General features: G+C 41.0%; 1 protein-coding gene across 1 annotated transcript in view; it reads right to left on the minus strand.

Annotated features, from left to right (window-relative positions):
- dock8 (dedicator of cytokinesis 8) overlaps positions 1-4,944 on the minus strand; it is a 78,112-nt gene extending 73,168 nt beyond the window's left edge. Inside the window, exon 1 of the mRNA XM_038998649.1 lies at positions 4,892-4,944. Within this exon, the coding sequence (XP_038854577.1) occupies positions 4,892-4,944 (53 nt within the window). The remainder of the gene's footprint in view (positions 1-4,891) is intronic.
- Between the last annotated feature and the right edge of the window lie 10,094 nt (positions 4,945-15,038).

Raw genomic sequence — 15,038 nt, forward strand, 5'->3', positions numbered from 1 at the left:
GACTGCACTTGAAGAAACTTTGACTTGACATTTTCCGGATTGACTGACCTTCATGTCTTAAAGTAATGATGGACTGCTGTTTCTCTTTGCCTATTTGAGCTCCTGTTGCCATAATATGGACTTGGTCTTTTACCAAATAGGGCTATCTTCTGTATACTCCCCTACCTTGTCACAACACAACTGATTGGCTCAAATGCATTAAGAAGGAAAGAAATTCCACAAATTAACTTTTACAAGGCACACCAGTTAATTTAAATGCATTCCAGGTGACTATCTCATGAAGCTGGTTGCGAGAATGCCAAGAGTGTGCAAAGCTGTCATCAAGGCAAAGAGTGGCTATTTGAATAATCTCAAATATAAAACAGATTGATTTATTTAACACTTTTTTGGTAACTACATGATTCCATATGTGTTACTTCATAGTTTTGATATCTTCATTATTATTCTACAATGTAGAAAATTGTAAAAATAAAGAAAAACCCTTGAATGAGTAGGTGTTATAAAACGTATATATATATTACACTGAGTGTACAAAACAAACATTAGGAAAAGCTTCCTTTCTTTCAAACATTTTATTTGACATTGTCCATACAGACAAAACCAACACATCCCAAAAAATACACACACATATACATACACAAAAATAAATAATTAAAGCGACGTCCATGTCTTCCAAGAATAGCATACTGACCAGAACGTCCACGTTGTGTGTGAGAAGCGTTGCAAAATAACTGCTGTCGGGTGTCATCGTAGGCAGGCGCCAAAGCAGAACTTGGTTCTATATTACAGACGTCTGACGGGCTGCAAGTACCGCCTCTCCCATCTACTCATTGGACTGGACGGGACTGAACGAGGTTCGCACTCCAGTCCAGTTGGTGGCGGTAATACACCTTAAACTTGGATGCCAACTACCATATATAAACAACAGAAGAAAATAAATGAGGCGAGACCAATCAAAGAAAACCAACCAAAAACCAACCAAGTTTTCCCTTTCATCCGCCGACCAATTGCCGCCTTAGAGAACACACAATTCCGGGCAGACACAAAATGTGTTAAAAGTCCACAAAGATCCAGCATCAAAAAAGTACCATATGTACCTCAGGTAACCCACCTACTTTGAAGAATCTCAAATATATTTTGATTTGTTTAACACTTTTTTGGAAACTACATGATTGAAATGAGCCTATAATATGAAGGCTCTTCGGGTCTTTGTTTTCTTTGGTATTAGCGTAATTGAGGCAGTCTGCTACTCTGCTCTTTATTTTACTCTTATTAAGATTTATCCTGATGCCTAGTTACTTTACCCTGCCTTCATGTACACATCTACCTCGAACCTCTGCACATTGATCTGGTACTGGCACTCCCTGTATATACAGCGCATTCGGAAAGTATTCAGACCCCTTCACTTTTTCCACATTTTGTTGCGTTACAGCATTTTTCTAAAATGGATTAAAAATGTTTTTAAATGTCCTCAATCTACACACAAAACCCCATAATGACAAAGTGAAAACAGGTTCCAGACATTTCTGCAAATGTATAAAAAATAAAAACAGAAATACCTTATTTACATAAGTATTCAGACCCTTTGCTATGAGACTCGAAATTGAGCTCAGGTGCATCCTGTTTCTATTGATCATCCTTGAGATGTTTCTACAACTTGATTTGAGTCCACCTGTGGTCAATTCAATTGATTGGACGTGATTTGGAAAGGCACACACCTGTCTATATAAGGTCCCACAGTTGACAGTACATGTCAGAGCAAAAACCAAGACACGAGGTCGAAGGAATTGTCCGTACAGCTCCGAGACACAGATCTGGGGAAGCGTACCAAAAATGTCTGCATCATTGAAGGTCCACAGGAACACAGTGGCCTCCATCATTCTCAAATGGAAGAAGTTTGGAACCACCAAGACTCTTCCTAGAGCTGGCCGCCCGGCCAAACTGAGCAATCAGGGAAGAAGGGCCTTGGTCAGGGAGGTGACCAAGAACCCAATGGTCACGCTGACAGAGCTCCACAGTTCCTCTGTGGCAATAGGAGAACCTTTCAGAAGGACAGCCATCTCTGCAACACTCCACCAAATCAGGCCTTTATGGTAGATTGGCCAGACAGAAGCCACTCCTTAGTAAAAAGGCACATGACAGACCACCTGTAGTTTGCCAAAAGGCACCTAAAGGACTCTCAGACCATGAGAAACCAAGATTGAACTCTTTGGCCTGAATGACAAGCCTCACATCTGGAGGAAACCTGGTACCATCCCTAAGGTGAAGCATGGTGGTGGCAGCATCATGCTGTGGGGATGTTTTCAGCAGCAGGGACTGGGAGACTAGTCAGGATCGAGGGAAAGATGAACAGAGCAAAGTACAGAGATCCTTGATGAAAACCTGATCCAGAGCGCTCAGGAGCTCAGACTGGGGCGAAGGTTCACCTTCCAACAGGGCAACAACCCTTAGCATACAACCAAGACAACACAGGAGTGGCTTCAGGACAAGTCTCTGAACATCCTTGAGTTGCCCAGCCAGAGCCCGGACTTGAACCCGATCGGACATCTCTGGAGAGACCTGAGAATAGCTGTGCAGCGACGCTCCCCATCCAACCTGACAGAGCTTGAGAGGATCATCAGAGAAGAATGGGAGAAACTCCCCAGATTCAGGTGTGCCAAGCTTGTAGCGTTATACCCACGAAGACTCGAGGCTGTAATCGCTGCCAAAGGTGCTTCAACAAAGTACTGAGTAAAGGTGATTTTTTTTACTTTTTTTTTGAGTGAAGGTGATTCCGTTTTTCATTTTTAATAAATGTGCAAAAATGTATAAAAAACTGTTTGTTTGTCATTATGGGGTATTGTGTGTAGATTGATGAGGGGGGAAATACATATTTAATACATTTTAGAATAAGGCTGTAAAGTAACAAAATGTGGAAAAGGTCAAGGGGTCTGAATACTTTCCGGATGCACTGTGGCTCCATTCTTGTGTATTTTATTTTATTTTATTCCTTGTGTTTCTATTTTATTTTAAACACTGCATCACTGGGAAGAGCTCGTACATAAGCATTTCACTGTAAAGTCTATACCAGTTGTATTCAGCGCGTGTGACAAATAAAATTCGATGTGCAATATCCATATCACATGAAATATTTTGAAACGCCACTCAGCCGCGTCTAATGTCCGTTTTTATAGTTTTGTAGGTTTTTCTTCCATCTCCCTCTCTCGCGGCTGCTTCCCACACACACACCAAGCCTCACACCCTGTCACTCAAGCAACGCAGTCTCACGTGAGAATTAATGTTCATCCATGTTTCTCAAACGTCTTATTTTTAAGTGTTTAAGGTTCAGTTTAGGCATTAAAGCCAAATTCCTAAGGTTAGCCATTGACTCTGAATGGTTAAGGTAATTGTTAAGGTTTAGGATAGGCTTAAAGCAAAAATAACAAAAACAACTTTCCATGACTGGATTCGAACATGCATCCTTTGGAATCAGAGGCAGATGCTTACGAAACCTACTTGAAGGTAACAGCGCTCACTTTTGCCCCTAGCAGTCGGTTTTTCACGTCATCTCCCGACATCCTCAGAAATGGATGGACGTCAAATACGGACTTTCCAAACAAGAACAATGCTGCTTTCCACTTCTCTTCTTAATATAATTAATTATATTTCTAAGATTCCAACAGTTCACCCAAGTTTTTTTTTTTATCTATATAGCAAGTAAAATCACAATATTTGGTTAAAAAAATAATTCTCTATTACATTTTATCCCCATATCATGCACCCCTAACACCAGCTATGTGACCAGCTATGGTCAGCAACAAAAAACCCACGTGGACAATATAGGCTGTAGAGACAGAGCCAGACCATTAGCTGGCTTAGCAGTTCATTCAAGGAGCGAGATAAGATGCTCTCTGCCTTTCAGCAGCTGACCTCAGCCCTATTACACAGGAGATGCTGCCCCATCTTCTCCACTTCAATCAAACTGACAATCAAATAAATGGTAGGTCTCATCAGCATACTGAAGACAGGGGGTGAGCGACTGAGCTAAATGGACAGGACACACATCGATTAATGGGTAATGTAACTTATAGTTCAGTCTAGGTTGGCGATTTGGATACTGGATACATGTTAGAATGCCACAAAATGTTCAGAAATGGCAAGAGGTATGGGTTACTCAATGCAAGGGCTTTTACAGCTCCACAGTTACTCCTTTTTTTATGTGAAGTTATAGAAGTCTACTGGGCCATGGGAGATATGTATTTGTTTTATCAATGGCCTAAAGGCATGACACACAATGGTCTCACATATACTACATCCTCTCCACCTGGTCAGTGTGTCAGAGCAGGAACAATGACTACATCCCAATTTATAGCATCTCCGACTGGGCTGCTAGATGGGCTTCATATACACCATGCAGAGGGGAAATGATCAAATACAGACCAGATATAGAAACATACCCAATGAGGAGGAAATGAAGCCGACAAAAATATGGTTGCATCAACTCAATGAGCTGTAAGTAGACAGAAAATATGCATGTTTTCTTGTTCATTGGGGGGGAAATAAAGTATATAAGCGCTACTATAGATAGAATAGGGTTTTATTGTTAGTTTACTACTTTAAAAATGGTATAATAAAACGTGTGATTGGTTTATTATACTCAAAAGCCTGTTTAATTTCCTTATTCATAGAGAATTATTATTGATAGTTATTAAAGCAAATATCTCAGTGTTTAACTGAAGGAAAGCAACCCACCCATGATAGAGTAGCCTAGCCTACAGTATTAACAAACATTCACAACATGTAGCTAGCTGCCCGTTAAGGAATCCACTCACCGTCCTTTGGCGTAACACAGCTCACTCAAATCAAACCTGACGCAAAAGGCATAAAGGTGTGTGAAAGAGACGAACATTACCTGTTGATCTTCAGAGCGAATGCACGTCGCTCTGCGCTCGCCAGAGACGCCATGTGAAGTTTACTCCAGTTCCGCGGAGGTATAGCAACAGTTTCCCTGCGGAATGGTAACTTCTCCTAACGCGCTGCTAGCGCAAATGTCATTGCAAGTCTCATCTTCGGGGTGGCAGCGTTATGGGTGGAAACTTCCGCATTTGAAACCTTCCCCATCCTAAACAGCCATACTCCGGCTGCGGAGTGTGAGAGGATCAGACACGCACACTCTCGCTGCTAGATAAGCCCTTGGGTTTGCGTAATACGCAGTCTGGTGAGGGTGAGAGAAGTGTTGGAATGACCACATTGACATAAACCCATTTATTTCTAATATGTTCTGATCCCAAATGTGTGCTGTAGCACAACTTTTGAAAAGTAATTTGTTGATAGTGGCATGTGCTCCGCACGTCGAGGGTGAGATTGGACGGGAGTTTGATCTTCACTAGGTGGGTTCATATAGAAGTATAAAGGATTGACAACATCAGAGGGGATATGTAAAACAAATCAAATTGTACTATTGCTTGATTCAAAACAAATGTGCTGCACTGCTACAAAATGTATGCCATTAGGCCAATGGGGGCCTATAGCACAAATAGAACAATGAGACAGATATTTCACCGGATAAATAAATGTGAAGCTTCCGCTTGGCGTTTCAACTCAATTTCAAATATGGTAGTGAGAGGAAGCCCAGTGGCCGGCGGTGGGAGAAGACGGAACGAGATGTATTTTAGCCGACGTTCTGCACATTTTCTCATCGATGAAACATCTGATCTCAGTACAGTTTGCTGGGGGGGGGGGGTTGTTGACAGAATGCAAAGGCGAATTGAGTTAGTGCACACGTTACAGGCGTTCCCTAAAGGAAATATGCAAATGTTGCTAGAACGCGCCAATAGAATCTCGTTAGCTCGTGCTTGGCTCTGCCCACCTCCTTGCTTGTTCGGCCCACTATGACTCATTTGTTCCCATTTGAAACGACGGGTTGTGGTCTATCTTGGTTTAGTTATAAAAACCCTTGGCTATAGATGTCGCTATAGCCTGTGATTGAATAGCTAGGTGCGTGCGCCCTCTACCGTCAGACAATAACTGTTGACATGATATATACAGCCGCACGTTGTTCAAGGCATAGTTATTAATTCGTTGTATTGATTAGAGGTGTGTGTTTTCATACTTCTTTTTAATGAATAGCTAGCTACGTCTCAGAGATGTCGTTCGGTCTTGCGGAACTGTTTAACTAACAAATCATTTTCTCAGACGGATTGTCTATATTGTACAAAATTGAAAGGAACACATGACAAAAACATCAGCATGGAAATAGTTATGAAATTGCCTACTAATTAAAGCTAAAATCTGGTTGATTGAATTGTTTCAGACTGACAGTTGCCATATTGATGGGACAGTTTTAAATGCAGCGGTGTTCTAGCTAGCTGCTCTGCTAACAATTCATATGCATGAATGGGCAGCGTCAGCAAGCTAGCCTAGAAGCAGAGTTAGCCAGCTAGCTGACTTCTCTATACTACAGCACTGCTGGACTTTTTTTTAAACGGTCCCACATTGACAGCTTGCAATTTGACCAAATATACCAGATTCAACCTAAGACTGTAAGAGCTAACTTAGACCTGTGCTTGAAATGAGAAGTTAACGTATTAACTGGCTATGTTAGCCCAGTAATAGGCTAAAGGAGCCTAACGTTTCTCCTTATGGTCCAAGGTCAAGACCTTAACGTTACATGTTCTGTTTAAATCTCAATTGGCCCTGGAAACCAAAACACACAAAGAACGTTACTCCATCTAAACGTGAATCGAATCTCAATTGCGGAACGGTTCTAGAAACAAATCCCTCTACTTTCACCACTTCAAAATAATTTCACAAAAGCAAAATACACATTTAATGTACACTGTTTTAACCGGTTTTAGCACAGTTGCAGCTGACAGTATTTTTGAATGACAACACGTTTTCTGGCGTCCGTTTTCTGTTTACACACAAGTGTTGGAATATGCAGATATCTAATTAGAACAGGTAGTCAGTCCACTGTGGCTGCGTTTTACACAGGCAGACCATTTCTGATATTTTTTTCACTAATTGGTCTTTTGAACAATCACAACAGGTCTGTTTCAGAGCTGATCTATTTAGTCAAAAGACAAATTAGTGGGAAAAAATATCAGAATTGGGCTGCCTGTGCAAATGCAGACTGTCTTCTGTCTGTTTTCCGTAAACAAGTCTGTAACATGAAAATATGGCCTTGTGGGAACCCTAATCCTATAAAGGAGTGTATCACTTTAACCTTTTTTTATTGTCCTTTCTCACTGATATGAAAGAAAAGGTCCTTATGCTTCCAAAACCGTACTGCAAGGAATGCATGTTAATGTTCTGCTTTTGTCCAATGACTCTTATGTATAATGTAATGGAACTGAGAGTCATGAACAAGGGCAAAAGCTTGTGCTGGGCGATATGGCCAAAATATTATATCACGGTATTAAAAAAAAAAAAAATGGACTGTATGTTTTTATGTATATTTTAAGTTTTTAACTAAAAAAAGGTTCTACATTTGCTTTATGAGTAGTGAGTGATCCTAGGGTGGCAACACATACATTCTCAGTGATTTCAATGAGTCTTTCTCCATTCTGATTGTTTTATACAGTTCAATTCAACTTCAACCAAAACAAAATTCAGCACTTTTATCATTTCTCCATTTCCTGCACTAAATTGCAGTGGTGGAAAAAGTATCCAATTGTCATACTTGAGTAAAAGTAAAGATACGTTAATAGAAAATTACTGAAATAAAAGTGAGTCACCCAGTAAAATACTATTTGAGTAAAAGTCTAAAAGTATTTGGTTTTAAATATACTTAAGTATCAAAAGTAAATGTAATTGATAAAATGTACTTAAGTATCAAAAGTAAAAGTATAAATAATTTCAAATTTCTTATATTAAGAAAAACAGATGGCACCAGTTTCTTGTTTTTTAAATTTTACTTACGGATAGCCAGGGGCACACTCCCAACACTCAATCATAATTTACAAACAAAGCATTTGTGTTGAGTGAGTTCTCCAGATCAGAGGCAGTAGATGACATGGGATGTTCTCTTGACAAGTGCGTGAATTGGACCATTTTCCTGGCCTGCTAAGCATTACAAATGTAACGAGTACTTTTAGGTGTCAGGGAAAATGCATGGAGTAAAAAGTACAATATTTTCTTTCGGAATATAGTAAAGTAAGAGTAGTCAAAAAAAAAAAAAAAATAGTAAAGTACAGATACCAAAAAAAAAGACTTAAGTAGTACTTGAAAGTATTTTTACTTAATTAAGTACTTTACACCGCTGCTCAATTGAGAGAATTTTCACACTGCCACATAGGGCTGCAAGATATGGGCAAATCATCTAGGACATATTTTTAACCAAATGTTGCAATTGTGATTTGACTTGCCAATTAGAGCAAAACTTTTGGAATCATGAAAATAGAATGACCATTCTAATTCTATAGTTAGAATATAATAGTGGGCACTTTGAATACAGTGTTGTTTGAGATGACAACGAAATAAAATGCCAAGGAGGAGTTATTGTGACATGGTAGGAACTAAAGTGTTGATAAGTGTTTCCTAGGGGACCCTATAAGCGTTTGGCTACATTGCATGTTTTCTCTTAGCTACTGATTGTAGCTAACATATTCTTGCTTTGCATATTCCTCTTTGATTTAGAAGATACTGTTGCACAAACAAGATGATGATATAGGTCTACACCATCACTGGAATTATCAAGCTGTATTAGCTAGCTATACGTCTCTTACTCAGTATATGTATTAGTTAGCTAGCTATTAGCATTAGCGGCTAACAATTAGCGTCTCACAAGATTTAGGGCAACTTGCTAAGAAAGGACAAACTAGCTGTTTGCTGATGTAAGAAACACAAACTAATAGTGTCATTATAGAACGCTAGTGGATTTATATTAAGCAAAGTGAAAACAGCATTGTTGTAATCAACATTGTTGCATGTGCTGCATTTACCATGCAGATTGAACGCAAGTGTTTCGTGGTTGAACATCAAATGCGTTCCATGAGTGATAGGGGGCGTGACTAGGTCTGTATGGAAAGTGGCGCGGAGAGTGATGACTCAAGTAGCGAAGTAAACTATAAAAATGTACATTACACGTGGCGTATCATATTAAACTAACCAAACATTCAAATACCGGTATAGAAGGTTAAGTAAAAACCCAAACCGGTCCCTGCATCAATAGTGGTATATCATAAAATACGGTATACCGCCCAGCCCTAGTTATAGCTATTAATACAATACAGATGTACAGATTGTCCTGTTTGCAAAAATAACAGCAATGGATTAGGTTTTAATGGACGAGGAGGATGACTGCCTAGAGTTGGTCCCCATCTCAGGAAGCCTCTGCATGCCTCACCTGGCATGCAGATACCTGTGACCATCATCACTGGCTACCTCGGCTACCTTTCTAACACAATGTATACTGCTGTGTTAGAAAATGTGTGAAGGTAGTGGCCATCAACCTTGGTCCTCGAGAAATACATGATGTGTATTTTTTTTACGTCAAGCCTAGCACTAAAACACGGGTGGGTATAATTTGTGGAACTTTCAAACAGGAATCTCTTCCAAAAACTTCGTAAATAACAAGGTTGCCAACAAACAACGCACACAAAGTTGTATAGCGGCAAATTAAGATACCGGGTCTGTCCTCACTCTCACTCTAAACTACGTGGTGAGTTGATGCCTATTCGGCAACTAGTTAACTAGGTGAATTGATCATGCTATTTTGTATGCGTTGTTTGTTGGCATCCTTGTACTTTACGAAGTTTTTAGAGCAGATTCCTGTTGGAACGTTCCACAAATTATACCCACCCCTAAAACACCTGTCTCGTCTAGCTCACAAGTAATTTGATTAGGCTCTAGTTGAATCATATGTGTTATTGCTGGGCTGGAACAAAAAGCCTGCCCACCCTGTAGCATGTCCATGAGTAGTGACTTACCACTGGGATAGAAATCTACAGTAAGTACAGTGTGCTATGAATAGAATTCATTCATCTTGTGCAGACCATAACATTTCGTTCATAAACCATATAGGTGTTGGGAAGACAACACGGTTGAATTACATTTTAACGGAGCAACACAATAAGAGAATCGCTGTCATACTCAATGAATTTGGAGAAGGTATGTTCACTTTTGTGGTAACAGCACATGTTGTCCATCTATTTTTTCGGGAAGGTACACAATTACTTGTTGCTTCATTACAGCTGTTTTTGACGGCAGTGTGTTCACGGGTGTGCATTTTATTTTATTGGATGTACCACGGGGTTAAGTGCTCTAGGGAGCAGAAAAGAGCTGGTTCAAATATATAGATGAAACTCTTGAGATGCTGCAAGGTCATGTACAGCCTCACTTGAGCAAATTCAAAAAACAGAAATCTCATAATTAAAATTCCTCAGACATTCATGTGTCTTATATCATTTTAAAGGTAATCTTGTTGTTAATCCCACCAAAGTGTCCGATTTCAAATAGGCTTTTCAGCGAAAGCACTACAAACGATTATGTTAGGTCACCACAAAACCAAAATAATCACAGCCATTTTTTCCAGCTAAAGATAGCTTCACAAAAACCAGAATAGAGATAAAATTAATCACTAACCTTCGATTATTTTCATTAGATGACACTCATAGGACTTCATGTTACACAATACATGCATGTTTTGTTTGATTAAATTCATATTTATATCAAAAAATCTGAGTTTACATTGAGGCGACTAGATTCACTAGTGGCAAAAACATCAAGTGACTTTGCATAGCCACATCGTTTCAACAGAAATACTCATAAATATAGATGATAATACAAGTTACACACATGGAATTATAGATATACCTCTCCTTAATGCAACCGCTGTGTCAGATTACAAAAAAACTTTACGGAAAAAGAAACCCACGCTATAATCTGAGACGGCGCTCAAAAGTAAAACACCACAGCCGCAAAGATGGCGTCAATTTAACCAACAATGCAGTTAAGAAAATCCCCCCAAAAAGGCGGAAATAAAAGTAACAAATAATTAAAGAGCAGCAGTGAAATAACAATAGCGATGCTATATACAGGGGATACCGATACAGAGTCAATGTGCGGGGGCACCGGTTAGTCGAGGTAATTGAAGTAATATGTACCTGTAGTTTTGTCTGGCTCTCAATTATCATGAAATAACCCTACAATATCTATGTGTGGACTCGGTCAATGTAACGCTATAAGGTTATAGCTGAGTAACAACAGATTTGTGCTTTGAACATAAACATGTTTTATCAGGTGCAAGTAGTAGTGCGTCTAAACAAAAATGTTTTGCCTACATTTTGACCATATTTCATTTTTTACTGTGTCAATGGATTTTTCTCAAGCTGATGTGTTCTGTTGTATACTATGGTTCTATGTAAAAAAAAAAAAAAAAAAACATGTTTACTTCTCTGATAATATTGTTGTCCCTCATCTGTCCTGTAGGAAGCGCTCTGGACAAGTCTCTAGCTGTGAGCCATGCAGGAGAGCTGTATGAGGAATGGCTGGAGCTCAGGAACGGCTGCCTCTGCTGCTCCGTCAAGTATGTATATTCTAACAATAAGAAATATCACCTTTCACTACAGTAGCTTTCAAATCTGTATGGATGTGTAGAACTTCATATTAATTAATAGGTATATTCAGTATTCCTAATCTCAATGTTCATTCCGTCTAGAGACAATGGCAAACTACACACATTGTGCAAAACAAATAACAAACAAACCCTCACAGGTTTGTGGTTCACATTACAATGCATTACCTTAAAAGTGGATATCCATGGTCAGTTTAGCATTTCCACTCCTGGTTATAAAGCTTGTCTCCTTACATTACCCATGACATACCCTCTATTCCCTGGCATTGACCTCCCGGAGGGAGAATCATGCTGGGGAAGCAGAGGAGAGCGAAAACAGTGCCGGCTCATCTATAGGTTCTAGGGGAACGCATCACCCTCTGGATTGGGGGGTGATATCTGAACCGCCTATTTCAATCAGGACAGGGAAGCCATCAGGCCGTAAACATTTAGCCAGGGATTCGGGGGGGGAAAGGAAATCAATAGGAGGCCATTACAGGGAGAGCCTTGTGATGACTGGAGTTTGTCAATAAGTGACCGGTGTCAGTGGTCCAGGGATGCAGCCAGCCACAGCCCACTGGGCCACACACACGGGCCTGACAGAGCGTGCTCAGACCGGGACTCGCCTCACCCCTCCACTGTGTCATTGGCTGAGATAGGCTGGTTATTGACTGAGACAGGGCTGTCATTGGCACAGACAGGCCTGTCAATCAGAGATGTCCCAGGGGGCTGGCCCCTCCCATTGAGGAAGAGGCTGGACCCTCCCATTGAGGAAGAGGCTGGACCGGTGGTGCATGGGATGCCACTCACAAACAGTGTTTTCATTACTCTCCTAAGTTTTTTTTTTCTCTTGTTGTAGAACAGAGAAAATGTTTGGAATGTCCACTGCCCAGGAGGAATACTCAGCTGTTCCTTCTGTTATGACAGAATACTTGGAAAACCCTCAGAGAAAGTGACTTAAACACACAGGCTAAACCAAACACCAAAAGGCTGCAGGGTCAGAGTTCATCAAAGAGTGTGTACAAGCCCTCTCATTGCCTTTTCTGGTTATGTTTGTTTACAGGTATAGTCACAGTCATCCACGCAAAATACGGAATGCAGGTGAAAGCACATTTGTCTTTATTACTCTACATTCTCCTGAACGTCAGACCGGAAAGATGTTAATTTTGATAGAAATCCTCAGGCAGGAATATAGAAATGTTATTTCTCAAAAGCTCCATGTCAAGAGTCATTTCCTGTTTATTGTAATATGTCAAAGTTGAAATCGCACAACAATCCTCAATTTGTCAAACTATCTTTTCTTGACTGCAAGTTGTATATAGAGAGTTGCTTACCCCCTACACCCCCCCCCCCCCCCCCCCCAACTCAAACACTTTAGAGATGAACAGGCTAAGTGACATTGGGGGGGGGGGGGGGGGGGTGCTGAGGCTGATTGAAACTGAAGGGGCAATTGATATCAGAGCAGATCACTCTACCCCCTGAAATACTAATCTGACTGGGGGCAGGTGGGAACTCAAGTCCCAGGCCTCTCACTCACCACCAGGCCCCAGAGTGTCATGGTATTGGCCAGCATGTTTACGGTGATGGAGGAAGTTAATATAATAGTGGTGATCATTGCATTTCATTTTTGATTTCCATCACTCGCTACAGGCCGTAGCTGAGGGACATCCGCTGACAGGTTGATGTTTAGGTGTCAGGAGACGAGGTTACGATCCCTAGTCCCTTTGTTATTACATATTTCACTCAGGAGATGGAACCAGCGCTCGCTTCATCCCTGACACAGTGGCAGAACACATAGAAAAAGTAAATCAGATTTATCTCACGTGGTTTCAACAGGTGATTTCTTTCTGCTATCACAGGTCGGATAGATGAGTTTCATTCAAGTTCCTCTGTTCATTTTTGGGTCGACACGTTTTGTGTCAGCTTTGACATGAGGATGAGTGACCCGTATAAAGGTTTAGGGTGTGTATGACTGGGGTTGGAAGATGGATGAAGACATTATTATTGTATAACCTGCAGAAAACATAAGAGGGCCCATGTATCTACTCCCCAGTCCCAGGGCTTAATCATGTTTGAAAGGAAGTTAAAGGTGATAACTAGCTTACACTTTCTTTTGCATCAGTAGGCCGGAGGGTGATGAATTGTCAGAACCGAAAGTCGGACTCACTCACTTTGGTTAATTGATTATCTTCCTGCAGCATCCGGCAGAGGATAAAGCAGAGGGACTGGTCAATGAAGCAGCCAAGCATGCTCTCTCTGTCTGTCCGTCTCTCCCTTTCTGTATCTCTCTGTGTCAATGCAAGAAGAAATAATGTGTTGTACTTACTAACCGCCGATGCCTAATTTTATACAAACACATTATTTCACAGTTGTATTTCCAGAAAGGTTCTCTGTTTGTGGCTTTTAGTTTTGGTACACCCACTGTCCCATCCGTCCTTTGGTTGCCTGGTGATGTTGTTGATACAACAGACAGGAATGTCGACACACCCTCAGACCCTCTGCTCTCTGTTTGTATTTTCCTCTCTAACAAAATGGGGGTCCCATTTGAGCGTAGCACATCTTTTACCATGCCATCCACACACAGTATACACATCCACCTCAGGGGGGGTGAGCGCAGAGAAGAGTAAAGTGGGACACCAGCACCAGTGTTACCATCAGACAACTTTGTAATGGTCACTGTATTAGTTTTACTGTTGTATTTGCAGGCAGGTAGCCCTGGCAGACTTGACCATCATCAATAAGACTGACCTGGTGACTGGAGAGGAGCTCAACCACCTTAGAGACAACTAGTCACCTTTTACAGACCTTTTTTTTAACAAATACACTGTCCTGCTAAAAGATTAGCCAAGTGATGATCTGTGTCAATTTGTAATTGCGCTTTTTGATTGTTCAGATCAGATGTGCGATTACTATATGTTATAGATGGTATTGTTGCGTAATAATAAACATATCTCCTTTCCTCTACAGGTCTATAAATGGTCTGGTCAAGATTCTGGAAACGCTTAAGTCAAGGTGGGTTGGTTCATTTGGCCTAAATGAACGGTGGAGGGTTATTGAACGTGTACCATTGCCTACTGTAGCACTACTCTCACCTGGAGACATAACCAGACATGGAGACAACGCCATGCTTCACATTACAGGGCAATTACTATGACTATTCTCAAACACATACAACTAGCACAAGCACACACACCCAATTATTTACCTTGCATGTTTTCCCAGCTTTGTCCTTGTATCACAGATGAAACATATTAGGCATGACATTGTATTTTAGCCCCCTCCCCCCACCTCCACAGGGCTGCACCCCCGCCTACACAAACACAACCCTCAACCCTACGGTGTTCAGTTTCCCACAAACCCTTGCTCTCTGACGCCCCACCAGGCACCACCGTGTGTGTGTGGGTGGGTGTGTGTGTGGGTGTGGGTGTGTGTGTGTGCGTGTGCGCGCTGCATGTATCATAGGCAGGGTGTGTCTCAGCTCCACTCTGCACTCAGAGGCAACAGA

This window comes from Salvelinus namaycush, chromosome 1, assembly GCF_016432855.1.
Source record: "Salvelinus namaycush isolate Seneca chromosome 1, SaNama_1.0, whole genome shotgun sequence".
NCBI classification, from domain to species: domain Eukaryota; kingdom Metazoa; phylum Chordata; class Actinopteri; order Salmoniformes; family Salmonidae; genus Salvelinus; species Salvelinus namaycush.